At 47.2% G+C, this 16,012-nt stretch overlaps 1 protein-coding gene across 1 annotated transcript in view; it reads right to left on the bottom strand.

Annotated features, from left to right (window-relative positions):
- The window catches only part of lyst (lysosomal trafficking regulator), a 280,835-nt gene that overhangs the window by 62,416 nt on the left and 202,407 nt on the right, over positions 1-16,012 (bottom strand). The window contains 4 exon segments of the mRNA XM_065008440.1: positions 2,219-2,407; positions 2,657-2,733; positions 8,076-8,252; positions 9,271-9,618. Of these exon segments, the coding sequence (XP_064864512.1) occupies positions 2,219-2,407; positions 2,657-2,733; positions 8,076-8,252; positions 9,271-9,618 (791 nt within the window).

The raw sequence follows: 16,012 nt of genomic DNA, 5'->3' as shown, positions 1-16,012 counted from the left end.
AAACAAGTCATTATATTATAAACTGGTTCCCTTAACCTCTTCAGTCGACCCTCTACTTTTTTGAACATTCTGTTAAAAATCGCGCAACATTTCAGCGCCCTGCTCCATGCCAGGAATATAGTATATGCATTTGCTTAGTCTGTGTGGATAGAAAACACTCAGACGTTTAAAAACTGGTTAAATCACTGCTGTGGCTTTACCAGAACGGCATTTACATCGAAAAGCACAGGAAAAACTGATCACTGAAAATGGGGAAAATATATCCATGCGCTACTTGAACCCATTGATAAACGTGAACCACAATTAATTGACCGAGGTTGCAGTACCTACAGCTTCCACAGGGTGTCTAGAGTCTTGTCATTTCCCTTCGAGTTTTTCTTGGTCAAACACATACAGGACACAGTATCTCCTCCGGTCTAGGACCGGATATTTTCGTTGAGTTTCTAGCGGACATTTTTCCAGACGGACAGCTAATGATCTTTACATCGCCTCTGATGAATTTTATCGCTTGTTAACGTTTACTAATACCTAAAGTTGCATTACAAACGTATTTCAAGTGTTTTGTGAAAGTTTATCGTCGACTTTTTTGAATTTTAAAAAATGACGTTACGTTTTGAAACGATGTTTTTTTCGTTTATCACACAGTCTACATATAACGATATCTAGGCTTTATATGGACCGATTTAATCGAAATAAAGACCCAAATAGTGTTTATGGGACATCTAGGAGTGCCAACAAAGAAGATGGTGAAAGGTAATGAATGTTTTCTATTTTATTGTGCGGTTTGTGTAACGCCAAATGCTAATTATTTTGTTTACGTCCCCTGTGGGTCTTTTGGGGTGTTGCATGCTATCAGATAATAGCTTCTCATGCTTTCAAAAAAAGCATTTTAAAATCTGACTTGTTGCCTGGATTCTACAACGAGTGTAGCTTTAATTCGATACCCTGCATGTGTATTTTAATGAACTTTTGAGTTTTAACTAATACTATTAGCATTTAGCGTAGCGCATTTGCATTTCCAGAGCTCTAGTTGGGACGCAAGCGTCCCGGGTAGAAGCAACAGGTTACCAACATTATAAACTGGTTCCCAACATTATAAACTGGTTACCAACATTATAAACTGGTTACCAACATTATAAACTGGTTAACAACATTATTAGAACAGTAAACAAGTCATATTATAAACTGGTTACCAACATTATAAACTGGTTACCAACATTATAAACTGGTTCCCAACATTATTAGAACAGTAAACAAGTCATTATATTATAAACTGGTTCCCAACATTATAAACTGGTTCCCAACATTATAAACTGGTTACCAACATTATAAACTGATTACCAACATTATAAACTGGTTACCAACATTATAAACTGGTTACCAACATTATAAACTGGTTCCCAACATTATAAACTGGTTACCAACATTATAAACTGGTTACCAACATTATAAACTGGTTCCCAACATTATAAACTGGTTACCAACATTATAAACTGGTTACCAACATTATAAACTGGTTCCCAACATTATTATTAGTCATTCATACCATATTGTTACATGATAGTCATTTTTTTTATGGTCTTCCGAGACGGATAGGAAGAATTGTGTTGGTTCTTAATCTTCTCTATTCAGCATCAAAGGGGAATAATGGATATTGCTGTGTTTAACTCTATGTGGGAGACTCCCAGTACTCACCAGTCCTGTGTGAGTTGTTCAGTGTAACCCCCCCCCAGTACTCTGTGAGTTGTTCAGTGTAACCCCCCCCAGTACTCTGTGAGTTGTTCAGTGTAAACCCCCCCCCTCCCCAGTACTCACCAGTCCTGTGTGAGTTGTTCAGTGTAACCTCCCCTCCCCAGTACTCACCAGTCCTGTGTGAGTTGTTCAGTGTAACCCCCTCACCAGTCCTGTGTGAGTTGTTCAGTGTAACCCCCCTCCCCAGTACTCACCAGTCCTGTGTAACTCCCCCAGTACTCACCAGTCCTGTGTGAGTTGTTCAGTGTAACCCCCTCCCGGTACTCACCAGTCCTGTGTGAGTTGTTCAGTGTGACTCCCCCCAGTACTCACCAGTCCTGTGTGAGTTGTTCAGTGTAACCCCCCCTCCCCAGTACTCACCAGTCCTGTGTGAGTTGTTCAGTGTAACCCCCCCCCCCAGTACCCCTCCCCAGTACTCACCAGTCCTGTGTGAGTTGTTCAGTGTGACTCCCCCCCCAGTACTCACCGGTCGTGTGTGAGTTGCTGCACCAGTTCCTGCCAGTGTCTTGAAGCGCTGAGGTCTATCTTGTAGAGTCCTCTGATGTGCTGGATCACCTTCTTCCTCTCCATACCCTGTCTCAGAGACACATTCTGGGTGATGTCGGCTGCGATCTTAGAGATGTCCTTGGACTTGCCGTCCAGACGCTGGATCAGACTGGAGAAAGGAGAGAGACGGACAATACGTTGGTTTAAAACATTGTCAGCTAGAATCCTTGCCTCTGTTCTTGGTTTCTGAATTCCTCTCAAAGTACATCAGAGCTGAGGATCTATTCCAATGTCCCTCCCTCTGACCTCCTCCTCCAATGAGCTTTGAGAGAAATGGAGGGAACAAGTATGGGGAAAGTAAGGATTTGACTGGTGGTAAGACACGGCTCTGGAGTCTAATGAACCAATCATGCTTCACCTTTTCTGTGTGTTGGAAATTTTCTTCTCCCAGGCCAGTTTACTGCTCTTCTCGTCCGCCTCGTATTTCAGCTGTTCCTGTGAGATGAAACAGGACATGAATGAGACTGAGATGAAACAGGACATGAATGAGACAGATGAAACAGGACATGAATGAGACAGATGAAACAGGGCATGAATGAGACTGAGATGAAACAGGGCATGAATGAGACTGAGATGAAACAGGACATGAATGAGACTGAGATGAAACAGGACAGGGCTGGGACCTGTGAGATGAAACGATCAGAGATGTTATAGGGTTAGGGTTAGGTCAGAGATGTTATAGGGTAAGGTCAGAGATGTTATAGGGTTAGGTCAGAGATGTTATAGGGTAGGGTAAGGTCAGAGATGTTATAGGGTTAGGGTAAGGTCAGAGATGTTATAGGGTAGGGTAAGGTCAGAGATGTTATAGGGTAGGGTAAGGTCAGAGATATTATAGGGTAGGGTAAGGTCAGAGATGTTATAGGGTTAGGTCAGAGATGTTATAGGGTAAGGTCAGAGATGTTATAGGGTTAGGGCAGAGATGTTATAGGGTAAGGTCAGAGATGTTATAGGGTTAGGGTAAGGTCAGAGATGTTATAGGGTTAGGGTAAGGTCAGAGATGTTATAGGGTTAGGGTAAGGTCAGAGATGTTATAGGGTAGGGTAAGGTCAGAGATGTTATAGGGTTAGGGTAAGGTCAGAGATGTTATAGGGTAAGGTCAGAGATGTTATAGGGTAAGGTCAGAGATGTTATAGGGTTAGGGTAAGGTCAGAGATGTTATAGGGTAGGGTAAGGTCAGAGATGTTATAGGGTTAGGGTAAGGTCAGAGATGTTATAGGGTAAGGTCAGAGATGTTATAGGGTTAGGTCAGAGATGTTATAGGGTAAGGTCAGAGATGTTATAGGGTTAGGGCAGAGATGTTATAGGGTAAGGTCAGAGATGTTATAGGGTTAGGGTAAGGTCAGAGATGTTATAGGGTTAGGGTAAGGTCAGAGATGTTATAGGGTTAGGGTAAGGTCAGAGATGTTATAGGGTTAGGGTAAGGTCAGAGGTGTTATAGGGTTAGGGTAAGGTCAGAGGTGTTATAGGGTTAGGGTAAGGTCAGAGATGTTATAGGGTTAGGGTAAGGTCAGAGATGTTATAGGGTTAGGGTAAGGTCAGAGATGTTATAGGGTTAGGGTAAGGTCAGAGATGTTATAGGGTAAGGTCAGATATGTTATAGGGTTAGGGTAAGGTCAGAGATGTTATAGGGTTAGGGTAAGGTCAGAGATGTTATAGGGTAAGGTCAGAGATGTTATAGGGTTAGGGTAAGGTCAGAGATGTTATAGGGTAAGGTCAGAGATGTTATAGGGTAAGGTCAGAGATGTTATAGGGTAAGGTCAGATATGTTATAGGGTAGGGTAAGGTCAGAGATGTTATAGGGTTAGGGTAAGGTCAGAGATGTTATAGGGTTAGGGTAAGGTCAGAGATGTTATAGGGTTAGGTCAGAGATGTTATAGGGTTAGGGTAAGGTCAGAGATGTTATAGGGTTAGGGTAAGGTCAGAGATGTTATAGGGTAAGGTCAGATATGTTATAGGGTAGGGTAAGGTCAGAGATGTTATAGGGTTAGGGTAAGGTCAGAGATGTTATATGGTAAGGTCAGAGATGTTATAGGGTTAGGGTAAGGTCAGAGATGTTATAGGGTTAGGGTAAGGTCAGAGATGTTATAGGGTAAGGTCAGAGATGTTATAGGGTAAGGTCAGAGATGTTATAGGGTTAGGGTAAGGGCGGAGATGTTATAGGGTTAGGGTAAGGGCAGAGATGTTATAGGTCAGAGATGTTACAGGGTTAGGGTAAATTAGGAACACCTGTTCTGAGGAACACAGCCTCTATTCTTTGGAGCGTTCCACAGGGACTCTGCAAGGTGTCGTTCCACAGGGATACTGGCCCATGTTGACTAATGCTTCCCACAGTTGTGTCCAGCGATACTGGCCCATGTTGACTAATGCTTCCCACAGTTGTGTCCAGTTGGCTGGATGTCCTTTGAGTGGTGGACCATTCTTGAACCACAGGAAACGGTTGAACCCTAATCCATTCTTGAACCACCTAGGAAACTGTTGAACCCTAATCCATTCTTGAACCCCCTAATCCATTCTTGAACCCCCTAGGAAACTGTTGAACCCTAATCCATTGGTGAACCCTAATCCATTGTTGAACCCTAATCCATTCTTGAACCCCCTAGGAAACTGTTGAACCCTAATCCATTGTTGAACCCTAATCCATTCTTGAACCACAGGAAACTGTTGAACCCTAATCCATTGTTGAACCACAGGAAACTGTTGAACCCTAATCCATTGTTGAACCCTAATCCATTGTTGAACCCTAATCCATTGTTGAACCCTAATCCATTGTTGAACCCTAATCCATTCTTGAACCACCTAGGAAACGGTTGAACCCTAATCCATTCTTGAACCCCCTAGGAAACTGTTGAACCCTAATCCATTGTTGAACCCTAATCCATTGTTGAACCACCTAGGAAACTGTTGAACCCTAATCCATTGTTGAACCCTAATCCATTCTTGAACCACCTAGGAAACGGTTGAACCCTAATCCATTCTTGAACCCCCTAGGAAACAGTTGAACCCTAATCCATTCTTGAACCACCTAGGAAACGGTTGAACCCTAATCCATTCTTGAACCACCTAGGAAACGGTTGAACCCTAATCCATTCTTGAACCACCTAGGAAACGGTTGAACCCTAATCCATTATTGAACCACCTAGGAAACGGTTGAACCCTAATCCATTCTTGAACCACACAGGAAACTGTTGAACCCTAATCCATTGTTGAACCCTAATCCATTCTTGAACCACAGGAAACTGTTGAACCCTAATCCATTGTTGAACCCTAATCCATTCTTGAACCACAGGAAACGGTTGAACCCTAATCCATTCTTGAACCACCTAGGAAACGGTTGAACCCTAATCCATTCTTGAACCACCTAGGAAACGGTTGAACCCTAATCCATTCTTGAACCACCTAGGAAACGGTTGAACCCTAATCCATTCTTGAACCACCTAGGAAACGGTTGAACCCTAATCCATTCTTGAACCACCTAGGAAACGGTTGAACCCTAATCCATTCTTGAACCCCCTAGGAAACGGTTGAACCCTAATCCATTCTTGAACCCCCTAGGAAACGGTTGAACCCTAATCCATTCTTGAACCACCTAGGAAACGGTTGAACCCTAATCCATTCTTGAACCCCCTAGGAAACGGTTGAACCCTAATCCATTCTTGAACCCCCTAGGAAACGGTTGAACCCTAATCCATTCTTGAACCACCTAGGAAACGGTTGAACCCTAATCCATTCTTGAACCCCTAGGAAACGGTTGAACCCTAATCCATTCTTGAACCCCCTAGGAAACGGTTGAACCCTAATCCATTCTTGAACCACCTAGGAAACGGTTGAACCCTAATCCATTCTTGAACCCCCTAGGAAACGGTTGAACCCTAATCCATTCTTGAACCCCCTAGGAAACGGTTGAACCCTAACCCATTGTTGAACCCTAATCCATTCTTGAACCACAGGAAACCGTTGAACCCTAACCCAACTCAATATTAGGAAGACATTTCTAATGTTTTGTAAACTCAGTGTAGGTCCATTATAATTTATATGTACTTTTTATCCAATTTTAGACTTTCTAGAGTGGCCTGGGGGTTTCTGTTAAACAAACGCAACAATTTCATTTTTTTTTTACTGAGTTAAAGTTCATATTAGGAAATCAGTCAATTGAAATAAATTCATTAGGCCCTAATCTATGGATTTCACATGACTGGGAATACAGATATGCATCTGTTGGTCACAGATACCTTAAAAGAAAAAGGAAGGGTCGTGGATCAGAAAACCAGTCAGTATCTGGTGTGACCAGATCCTCATGCAGCGCGACACATCTCCTTCACATAGAGTTGATCAGGCTGTTGATCCAGAGCATCCCAAACATGCTCAATGGCCTGTCTGGTGAGTATGTGGAAGAACTGGGACATGCTGTCATCGATCCAGAGCATCCCAAACATGCTCAATGGGCGATGTCTGAAACTGGCCATGGAAGAACTGGGACTGGTCATACATCGATCCAGAGCATCCCAAACATGCTCAATGGGCGACATGTCTGGTGAGTACGCAGGCCATGGAAGAACTGGGACATGCTGTCATACACATCGATCCAGAGCATCCCAAACATGCTCAATGGGCGACATGTCTGGTGAGTACGCAGGCCATGGAAGAACTGGGACATGCTGTCATACACATCGATCCAGAGCATCCCAAACATGCTCAGTGGGCGACATGTCTGGTGAGTATGCAGGCCATGGAAGAACTGGGCCACTTTCAGCTTCCAGGAATTGTGAACAGATCCGTGCGACATGTGGACGTGCATTATCATGCTGAAACAGGAGGTGATGGAGGAGGATGAATGGCTCGACATGGGGACGTGCATTATCATGCTGAAACATGAGGTGATGGTAGAGGATGAATGGTACGACAATGGGCCTTAGGATCTCGTCATGGTATCTCTGAGCATTCATTATCAAGCTGAAACATGAGGTGATGGTAGAGGATGAAGGGCACGACAATGGGCCTTAGGATCTCGTCATGGTATCTCTGAGCATTCATTATCATGCTGAAACATGGGCCTTAGGATCTCGTCATGGTATCTCTGAGCATTCAAATTGCCATTGACAAATTTCAATTGTGTTCGTAGTTTGTAGCTTATGCCTGCCTACACCATAACATTTATGGGATCTTTTATTTCAGCTCATGAAACATGGGACCAACACTTTACATGTTTCAGTATATAAATGAAACGGCAAGTCTCAAATAGCCTCCTGTCCCTATTAATAGCCGAGCAATGGCATTTCAGCAAGTCAACACCTGTTTCAGATAAGCCTGGTCTAAATGATTTGTTACCATGAATTACCATGAATTGTTTGAAAGGTTTAATGTTTGACTTGTTACATTAAATAATTCAGGAATGACAAGAAACTGCTAGGCATTGGCTGCTAACAGCTGAGAACTGCTAGCCATTGGCTGCTAAGAGCTGAGAACTGCTAGCTAACTGGCAAATAAATAAATGGAAGCCTGGTAAGCACGAAAACAGTCAACTTTGGGAGTACAGACCCCCAGCAATTAAGTGATCGCCCTCAAGTGGTGAAAGTAAGAACGTACGAAAATACAGAAAAATAGTATAATTATTCAGTCAAGGAAAAGTTGTTTATGTTTTTGAGGCATACTAAGACAAAATAAACGTGACACAGTGTGTAAATTTTACTCAAACCTCCCCCGGGCTGGATCCGGCCTGTGGGCCGTAGTTTGCCTACCTGTATTATAGAGTAAGGTTATAGGGTCAGGGTAAAGGTTACCTCTTTGATAGCCTTGAGTAGGTCTGGTTTGTGCGGTGCGCTGGGCGGGATGCAGCGATGACCCCACAACTTCAGTGACGTCATGAAATTGCCCAGAGTACTCTGCTCCTCTTTGGTCAGAGCATCTTTATGGTCATGGAGCATCTCATACAGATACATGGCTAGCTTGGGACCATGCTGAGAGAGGAGGGGGAGAGGAGAGAGGGGGAGGGAGAGAGGGGGAGGGGAGAGGAGAGAGAGAGGAGGGGATGAGAGGAGAGAGAGAGAGGAGGAGAGAGAGAGAGAGAGAGAGAGAGAGAGAGAGAGAGGGGGAGAGAGAGAGAAGGGGGAGAGAGAGAGAAGGGGGAGAGAGAGAGAGAGAGAGAGAGGGAGAGAGAGAGAGAGAGAGAGAGAGAGAAGGGGAGAGAGAGAGAGAGAGAGAGAGGAGGGAGAGAGAGAGAGAGAGAGAAGGGGGAGAGAGAGAGAAGGGAGAGGGAGAGAGAGAGAGAGAGAGAAGGGGAGAGAGAGAGAGAGAGAAGGGGGAGAGAGAGAGAGAGAGAGAGAAGGGGAGAGAGAGAGAGAGAGAAGGGGGAGAGAGAGAGAGAGAGAGAGAGAGAGAGAGAGGAGAGAGAGAGAGAGGGAGAGAGGGAGAGAGAGAGAGAGAGAAAGGGAGAGAGAGAGAGAGAGAGAGAGAGGGGAGAGAGAGAGAGGAGAGGGAGAGAGAGAGAGGGAGAGAGAAGGGAGAGAGAGAGAGAGGAGAGGGAGAGAAAGAGAGGAGAGGGAGAGAAAGAGAGGAGAGGAGAGAGAGAGAGAGAGGAGGGGAGAGAGAGAGAGAGAGGAGAGGGGAGAGAGAGAGGAGAGGGAGAGAGAGAGAGAGGGAGAGAGGGAGGAGGGAGAGAGAGGAGGGAGGAGAGGAGAGGAGAGAGAGAGAGGGAGGGAGAGAGAGGGGAGGGGGAGAGAGAGAGGTGAGGGGGAAAGAGAGAGGGGAGAAGGATTCGTGAGTCAATGTGAGTGCTTGAGTAACCTCGCCCCCTCTCGCCCTCTCTCTTTCAATCTTGCTCTCTCTCGCCCTCTCTCTCTTTCAATCTTGCTCTCTCTCGATCACTCTCTCAACCTTTCATTCATTCACTCTCTCGCTCTCATCCTCTCACCTGGGGCTGAGGCTCTCCCTGAGGATGTTTGGGCTCAGCCCTAACAGCGACCCCCGACCTCTTACCTCTAACCCGGGGCTGAGGCTCTCCTTGAGGAAGTCAGGGTTTGCAGGGTCGAACACAAACTCTAGAGCCTCCTTCCTGTCCCTGAGGGGTAATGCAGGGGAGAGGGTGTGCACCAAGAGACGTCCGATCTGAACCCTGAAGGTGTCCCGACATGACCACAGGATCCTCCTCCACTGCTGCCTGGGGGCCCCACCACGGCCCGTACTGCCCTGGGAGAACAACCACATTATGAGGAAGTCATGTTGTATAATATGTTTCCCCCCCTTTTTCAAACCAGATACAAAATGAGAAAAAAGACGACATATACATACGAACAACAAATGACACAAACAATGACTACATCTCCTCTACACCTCAATCCCCAGTGCCTGGTCACACACTGGTAATGGCAACGCCCCCGTGCACAAAGAGCGGTCCATACAGAAATGGTTTGCCGAGATCGGTGTGGAAGAACTTGACTGGCCTGCACAAAGCCCTGTCCTCAACCCCATCGAACACCTTTAGGATGATTTGGAACCAGACCTAATCGCTCAACATCAGTGGACGGCCTCACTGATGCTCTTGTGGCTGAATGGAAGCAAGTCCCCGCAGCAATGTTCCTACATCTAGTGGAAAGCCTTCCCAGAAGAGTGGAGACTGTTATAGCAGCAATGTTCCTACATGTAGTGGAAAGCCTTCCCAGAAGAGTGGAGGCTGTTATAGCAGCAATGTTCCTACATCTAGTGGAAAGCCTTCCCAGAAGAGTGGAGGCTGTTATAGCAGCAATGTTCCAACATCTAGTGGAAAGCCTTCCCAGAAGAGTGGAGGCTGTTATAGCAGCAATGTTCCTACATCTAGTGGAAAGCCTTCCCAGAAGAGTGGAGGCTGTTATAGCAGCAATGTTCCTACATTTAGTGGAAAGCCTTCCCAGAAGAGTGGAGGCTGTTATGGCAGCAATGTTCCAACATCTAGTGGAAAGCCTTCCCAGAAGAGTGGAGGCTGTTATAGCAGCAATGTTCCTACATCTAGTGGAACGCCTTCCCAGAAGAGTGGAGGCTGTTATAGCAGCAATGTTCCTACATTTAGTGTTCCCAGAAGAGTGGAGGCTGTTATAGCAGCAATGTTCCAACATCTAGTGGAAAGCCTTCCCAGAAGAGTGGAGGCTGTTACAGCAGCAATGTTCCTACATCTAGTGGAAAGCCTTCCCAGAAGAGTGGAGGCTGTTATAGCAGCAATGTTCCTACATCTAGTGGAAAGCCTTCCCAGAAGAGTGGAGCTGGTCTTGGCAGCAATGTTCCAACATCTAGTGGAAAGCCTTCCCAGAAGACTGGAGGCTGTTATAGCAGCAATGTTCCTACATGTAGTGGAAAGCCTTCCCAGAAGAGTGGAGGCTGTTATAGCAGCAATGTTCCTACATGTAGTGGAAAGCCTTCCCAGAAGAGTGGAGGCTGTTATAGCAGCAATGTTCCTACATCTAGTGGAAAGCCTTCCCAGAAGAGTGGAGGCTGTTATAACAGCAATGTTCCAGATCTAGTGGAAAGCCTTCCCAGAAGAGTGGAGGCTGTTATAGCAGCAATGTTCCTACATCTAGTGGAACGCCTTCCCAGAAGAGTGGAGGCTGTTGTAGCAGCAATGTTCCTACATCTAGTGGAACGCCTTCCCAGAAGAGTGGAGGCTGTTATAGCAGCAAAGGGGGGACCAACTCCATATTAAGGCCCATGACTTTTGGAATGAGATGTTCGACAAGCACATGTCTACATACTTTTGGCTATGAGTGGTTATATTTTCCACTTATATTGTATTCTGTCCTGTATCTCATTGGAATCAGACTAATTCCATAACCTACTTCATAGAGAAGAACTGGGAGAGAAAGGAAAAAGCAGAGAAACCATAAGCTGGTCTTGGGCATCACTGTATGTAGTCTAGTGTGCTAATCTGTTACGTCTTCTTGCTGCTTAGTTGAACTTTGCACCTTTGTTTCAAGAAGGACCGTTTTGTTGTCCTGTTTTCCAACCACCACTAACCAGACCGGTTATAACCACCACTAACCAGACCGGTTATAACCACCACTAACCAGACTGGTTATAACCACCACTAACCAGACCGGTTATAACCACCACTAACCAGACTGGTTATAACCACCACTAACCAGACTGGTTATAACCACCACTAACCAGACTGGTTATAACCACCACTAACCAGACTGGTTATAACCCCACTAACCAGACTGGTTATAACCACCACTAACCAGACTGGTTATAACCCCCACTAACCAGACTGGTTATAACCCCCACTAACCAGACTGGTTATAACCCCCACTAACCAGACTGGTTATAACCCCACTAACCAGACTGGTTATAACCCCACTAACCAGACTGGTTATAACCCCACTAACCAGACTGGTTATAACCCCACTAACCAGACTGGTTATAACCCCCACTAACCAGACTGGTTATAACCCCCACTAACCAGACTGGTTATAACCACCACTAACCAGACTGGTTATAACCACCACTAACCAGACTGGTTATAACCACCACTAACCAGACTGGTTATAACCCCCACTAACCAGACTGGTTATAATCACCACTAACCAGACTGGTTATAACCACCACCATAACCAGACTGGTTATAACCACCACTAACCAGACTGGTTATAACCACCACTAACCAGACTGGTTATAACCCCCACTAACCAGACTGGTTAAAACCACCACTAACCAGACTGACTAACCAGACTGGTTATAACCCCCACTAACCAGACTGGTTATAACCCCCACTAACCAGACTGGTTATAACCACCACTAACCAGACTGGTTATAACCACCACTAACCAGACCGGTTATAACCACCACTAACCAGACCGGTTATAACCACCACTAACCAGACTGGTTATAACCACCACTAACCAGACCGGTTATAACCACCACTAACCAGACCGGTTATAACCACCACTAACCAGACCGGTTATAACCACCACTAACCAGACTGATTATAACCACCACTAACCAGACTGATTATAACCACCACTAACCAGACTGACTAACCAGACTGGTTATAACCACCACTAACCAGACTGGTTATAACCACCACTAACCAGACTGGTTATAACCACCACTAACCAGACTGGTTATAACCACCACTAACCAGACTGGTTATAACCACCACTAACCAGACTGGTTATAACCACCACTAACCAGACTGGTTATAACCACCACTAACCAGACTGGTTATAACCACCACTAACCAGACTGGTTATAACCACCACTAACCAGACTGGTTATAACCACCACTAACCAGACCGGTTATAACCACCACTAACCAGACCGGTTATAACCACCACTAACCAGACCGGTTATAACCACCACTAACCAGACTGGTTATAACCACCACTAACCAGACTGACCACTTTATAACCACCACTAACCAGACTGGTTATAACCACCACTAACCAGACTGGTTATAACCACCACTAACCAGACTGGTTATAACCACCACCAGACTGGTTATAACCACCAAACCAGACTGGTTATAACCACCACTAACCAGACTGGTTATAACCACCACTAACCAGACTGGTTATAACCACCACTGGTTAACCAGACTGGTTATAACCACCACTAACCAGACTGGTTATAACCACCACTAACCAGACTGACTAACCAGACTGGTTATAACCCCCACTAACCAGACTGGTTAAAAAACCACCACTAACCAGACTGACTAACCAGACTGGTTATAACCCACTAACCAGACTGGTTAAAACCACCACTAACCAGACTGACTAGCCAGACTGGTTATAACCACCACTAACCAGACTGGTTATAACCACCACTAACCAGACTGGTTATAACGTCAGACTAACCAGACTGGAGGGGAGAGGGGAACCAGACTGGTTATAACCACCACTAACCAGACTGGAGGGAACCACCAGGTAACCAGACTGACTAACCAGACTGGATAACCCCACTAACCAGACTGGTTAAAAGGGGGACCAGGTGGAACCAGACTGACTAACTAGAGGAGGTTATAGAGGTCCCCACTAACCAGACTGGTTATAACCACCACTAACAGAGGTGGAGGATAAGAGGGGGGGACAGAGGTGGAGGATAACAGAGGTGGAGGAGACTGAGGTTGATCCCGTCCATCATCAGGAGACTGAGGATGTCTTTCTGGAAACTCTTCATGTTGGGGGGGAAGGGGGAGGAGGGGAGGGGAGGGAGGGGGGCCAGGGGTGAGAGGATGAGCCAGGGATGGAGCCGGGGGACCTCGGGGCGGGAGAGGGGTCGACAGGGTCAGGGGTCAGGTGGTGGACAGAGGTGGAGGGGGAAGTTCAGCAGGTGGAGGAAGTCTTGGAACAGAGGTGGAGGAGAGGGAACAGAGGTGGAGGAGGAGAGGGGACAGAGGTGGAGGAGGAGAGGGGACAGAGGTGGAGGGGAGAGGGGGACAGAGGTGGAGGAGAGGGGACAGAGGTGGAGGAGAAGAGGGGGACAGAGGTGGAGGGGGAGAGGGGACAGAGGTGGAGGGGAGAGGGGGAACAGAGGTGGAGGAGAGAGGGAACAGAGGTGGAGGAGAAGAGGGGGACAGAGGTGGAGGGGAGGGGAACAGAGGTGGAGGAGGGAGAGGGGGACAGAGGTGGAGGAGGAGAGGGGGACAGAGGTGGAGGAGGAGAGGGGGGAACAGAGGTGGAGGAGGGAGGCAGAGGTGGAGGAGAGAGGGGGACAGAGGTGGAGGAGGAGACAGAGGTGGAGGAGGAGAGGGGGACAGAGGTGGAGGAGAGAGGGGGACAGAGGTGGAGGAGGAGAGGGGGACAGAGGTGGAGGAGGAGAGGGGGGACAGAGGTGGAGGAGGAGAGGGGGACAGAGGTGGAGGAGGAGAGGGGGACAGAGGTGGAGGAGGAGAGGGGGACAGAGGTGGAGGAGGAGAGGGGGACAGAGGTGGAGGGGGGAGAGGGGGACAGAGGTGGAGGAGGAGAGGGGGACAGAGGTGGAGGGGGAGAGGGGGAACAGAGGTGGAGGGGGGGAGAGGGGGACAGAGGGTGGAGGAGGAGAGGGGGCAGAGGTGGAGGAGGAGAGGGGGGCAGAGGTGGAGGAGGAGAGGGGGAGAGGTGGGAGGAGGAGAGGGGGAACAGAGGTGGAGGAGGAGAGGGGGAACAGAGGTGGAGGAGGGAGAGGGGGAACAGAGAGGTGGGAGGAGGAGAGGGGGACAGAGGTGGAGGAGGAGAGGGGGAACAGAGGTGGAGGAGGAGAGGGGGGACAGGGTGGAGGAGGAGAGGGGGACAGAGGTGGAGGAGGAGAGGGGGAACAGAGGTGGAGGAGAGGCAGAGGTGGAGGAGGAGAGGGGGACAGAGGTGGAGGAGGAGAGGGGGACAGAGGGAGGAGGGGACAGAGGTGGAGGAGGAGAGGGGGGCAGAGGAGGAGGAGGAGAAGAGGGGGACAGAGGTGGAGGAGGAGAGGGAGGAACAGAGGTGGAGGAGGAGGAGAGGGGGAACAGAGGTGGAGGAGGAGAGGGGGACAGAGGTGGAGGAGAGGGGGAACAGAGGTGGAGGAGGAGAGGAACAGAGGTGGAGGAGGAGAGGGGGACAGAGGTGGAGGAGGAGAGGGGGACAGAGGTGGAGGAGGAGAGGGGGAACAGAGGTGGAGGAGGAGAGGGGGGAACAGAGGTGGAGGAGGAGAGGGGGACAGAGGTGGAGGAGAGGCAGAAGTGGAGGAGGAGAGGGGGACAGGTGGAGGAGGAGAGGGGGACAGGTGGAGGAGGAGAGGGGGAACAGAGGTGGAGGAGGAGAGGGGGACAGAGGTGGAGGAGGAGAGGGGAACAGAGGTGGAGGAGGAGAGGGGGAACAGAGGTGGAGGAGGAGGAGGGGGGGACAGAGGTGGAGGAGGAGAGGGGGGACAGAGGTGGAGGAGAGGCAGAAGTGGAGGAGGAGAGGGGGACAGAAACAGGAGGAGGAGAGGGGGAACAGAGGTGGAGGAGGAGAGGGGGGGACAGAGGTGGAGGAGAAGGAAGAATAATGCCTTATTAGTCAGAATGTGAAGACAGCACAACAGCTTGAAACACTGTAAAGTATAGACACAGGCTCTGTTGCAATAGCCACACTAGAAGTAATCAATTTACTATCTGGTAGGGCCTGTTTTGCTATAGTATTGTAAGAGATATTGAGAATTTTCAGAGTATGATTATGACACAATAATGTATTTATTTATTATCCGTGATCAGAGGTCTTTATCACCTGCCAGCACGCATCTCTCTTTCACTCAAACAGTGTTCATGATAGATGAGCCTGTTTTACCATATTTACCATGATAGATGAGCCTGTTATACTATATTTACCATGATAGATGAGCCTGTTTTACCATGATAGATGAGCCTGTTTTACTATATTTACCATGATAGATGAGCCTGTTTTACTATATTTACCATGATAGATGAGCCTGTTATACCATGATAGATGAGCCTGTTTTACTATATTTACCATGATAGATGAGCCTGTTTTACCATATTTACCATGATAGATGAGCCTGTTTTACTATTTTGAGCCTGTTTTACCATGATAGATGAGCCTGTTTTACTATATTTACCATGATAGATGAGCCTGTTTTACTATATTTACCATGATAGATGAGCCTGTTTTACCATGATAGATGAGCCTGTTTTACTATATTTACCATGATAGATGAGCCTGTTTTACCATGATAGATGAGCCTGTTTTACCATATTTACCATGATAGATGAGCCTGTTTTACCATATTTACCATGATAGAT

This window comes from Oncorhynchus nerka, linkage group LG23 (genome assembly GCF_034236695.1).
Source record: "Oncorhynchus nerka isolate Pitt River linkage group LG23, Oner_Uvic_2.0, whole genome shotgun sequence".
Classification (NCBI taxonomy): domain Eukaryota; kingdom Metazoa; phylum Chordata; class Actinopteri; order Salmoniformes; family Salmonidae; genus Oncorhynchus; species Oncorhynchus nerka.
This window is presented reverse-complemented; position numbering and strand designations above follow the sequence as displayed.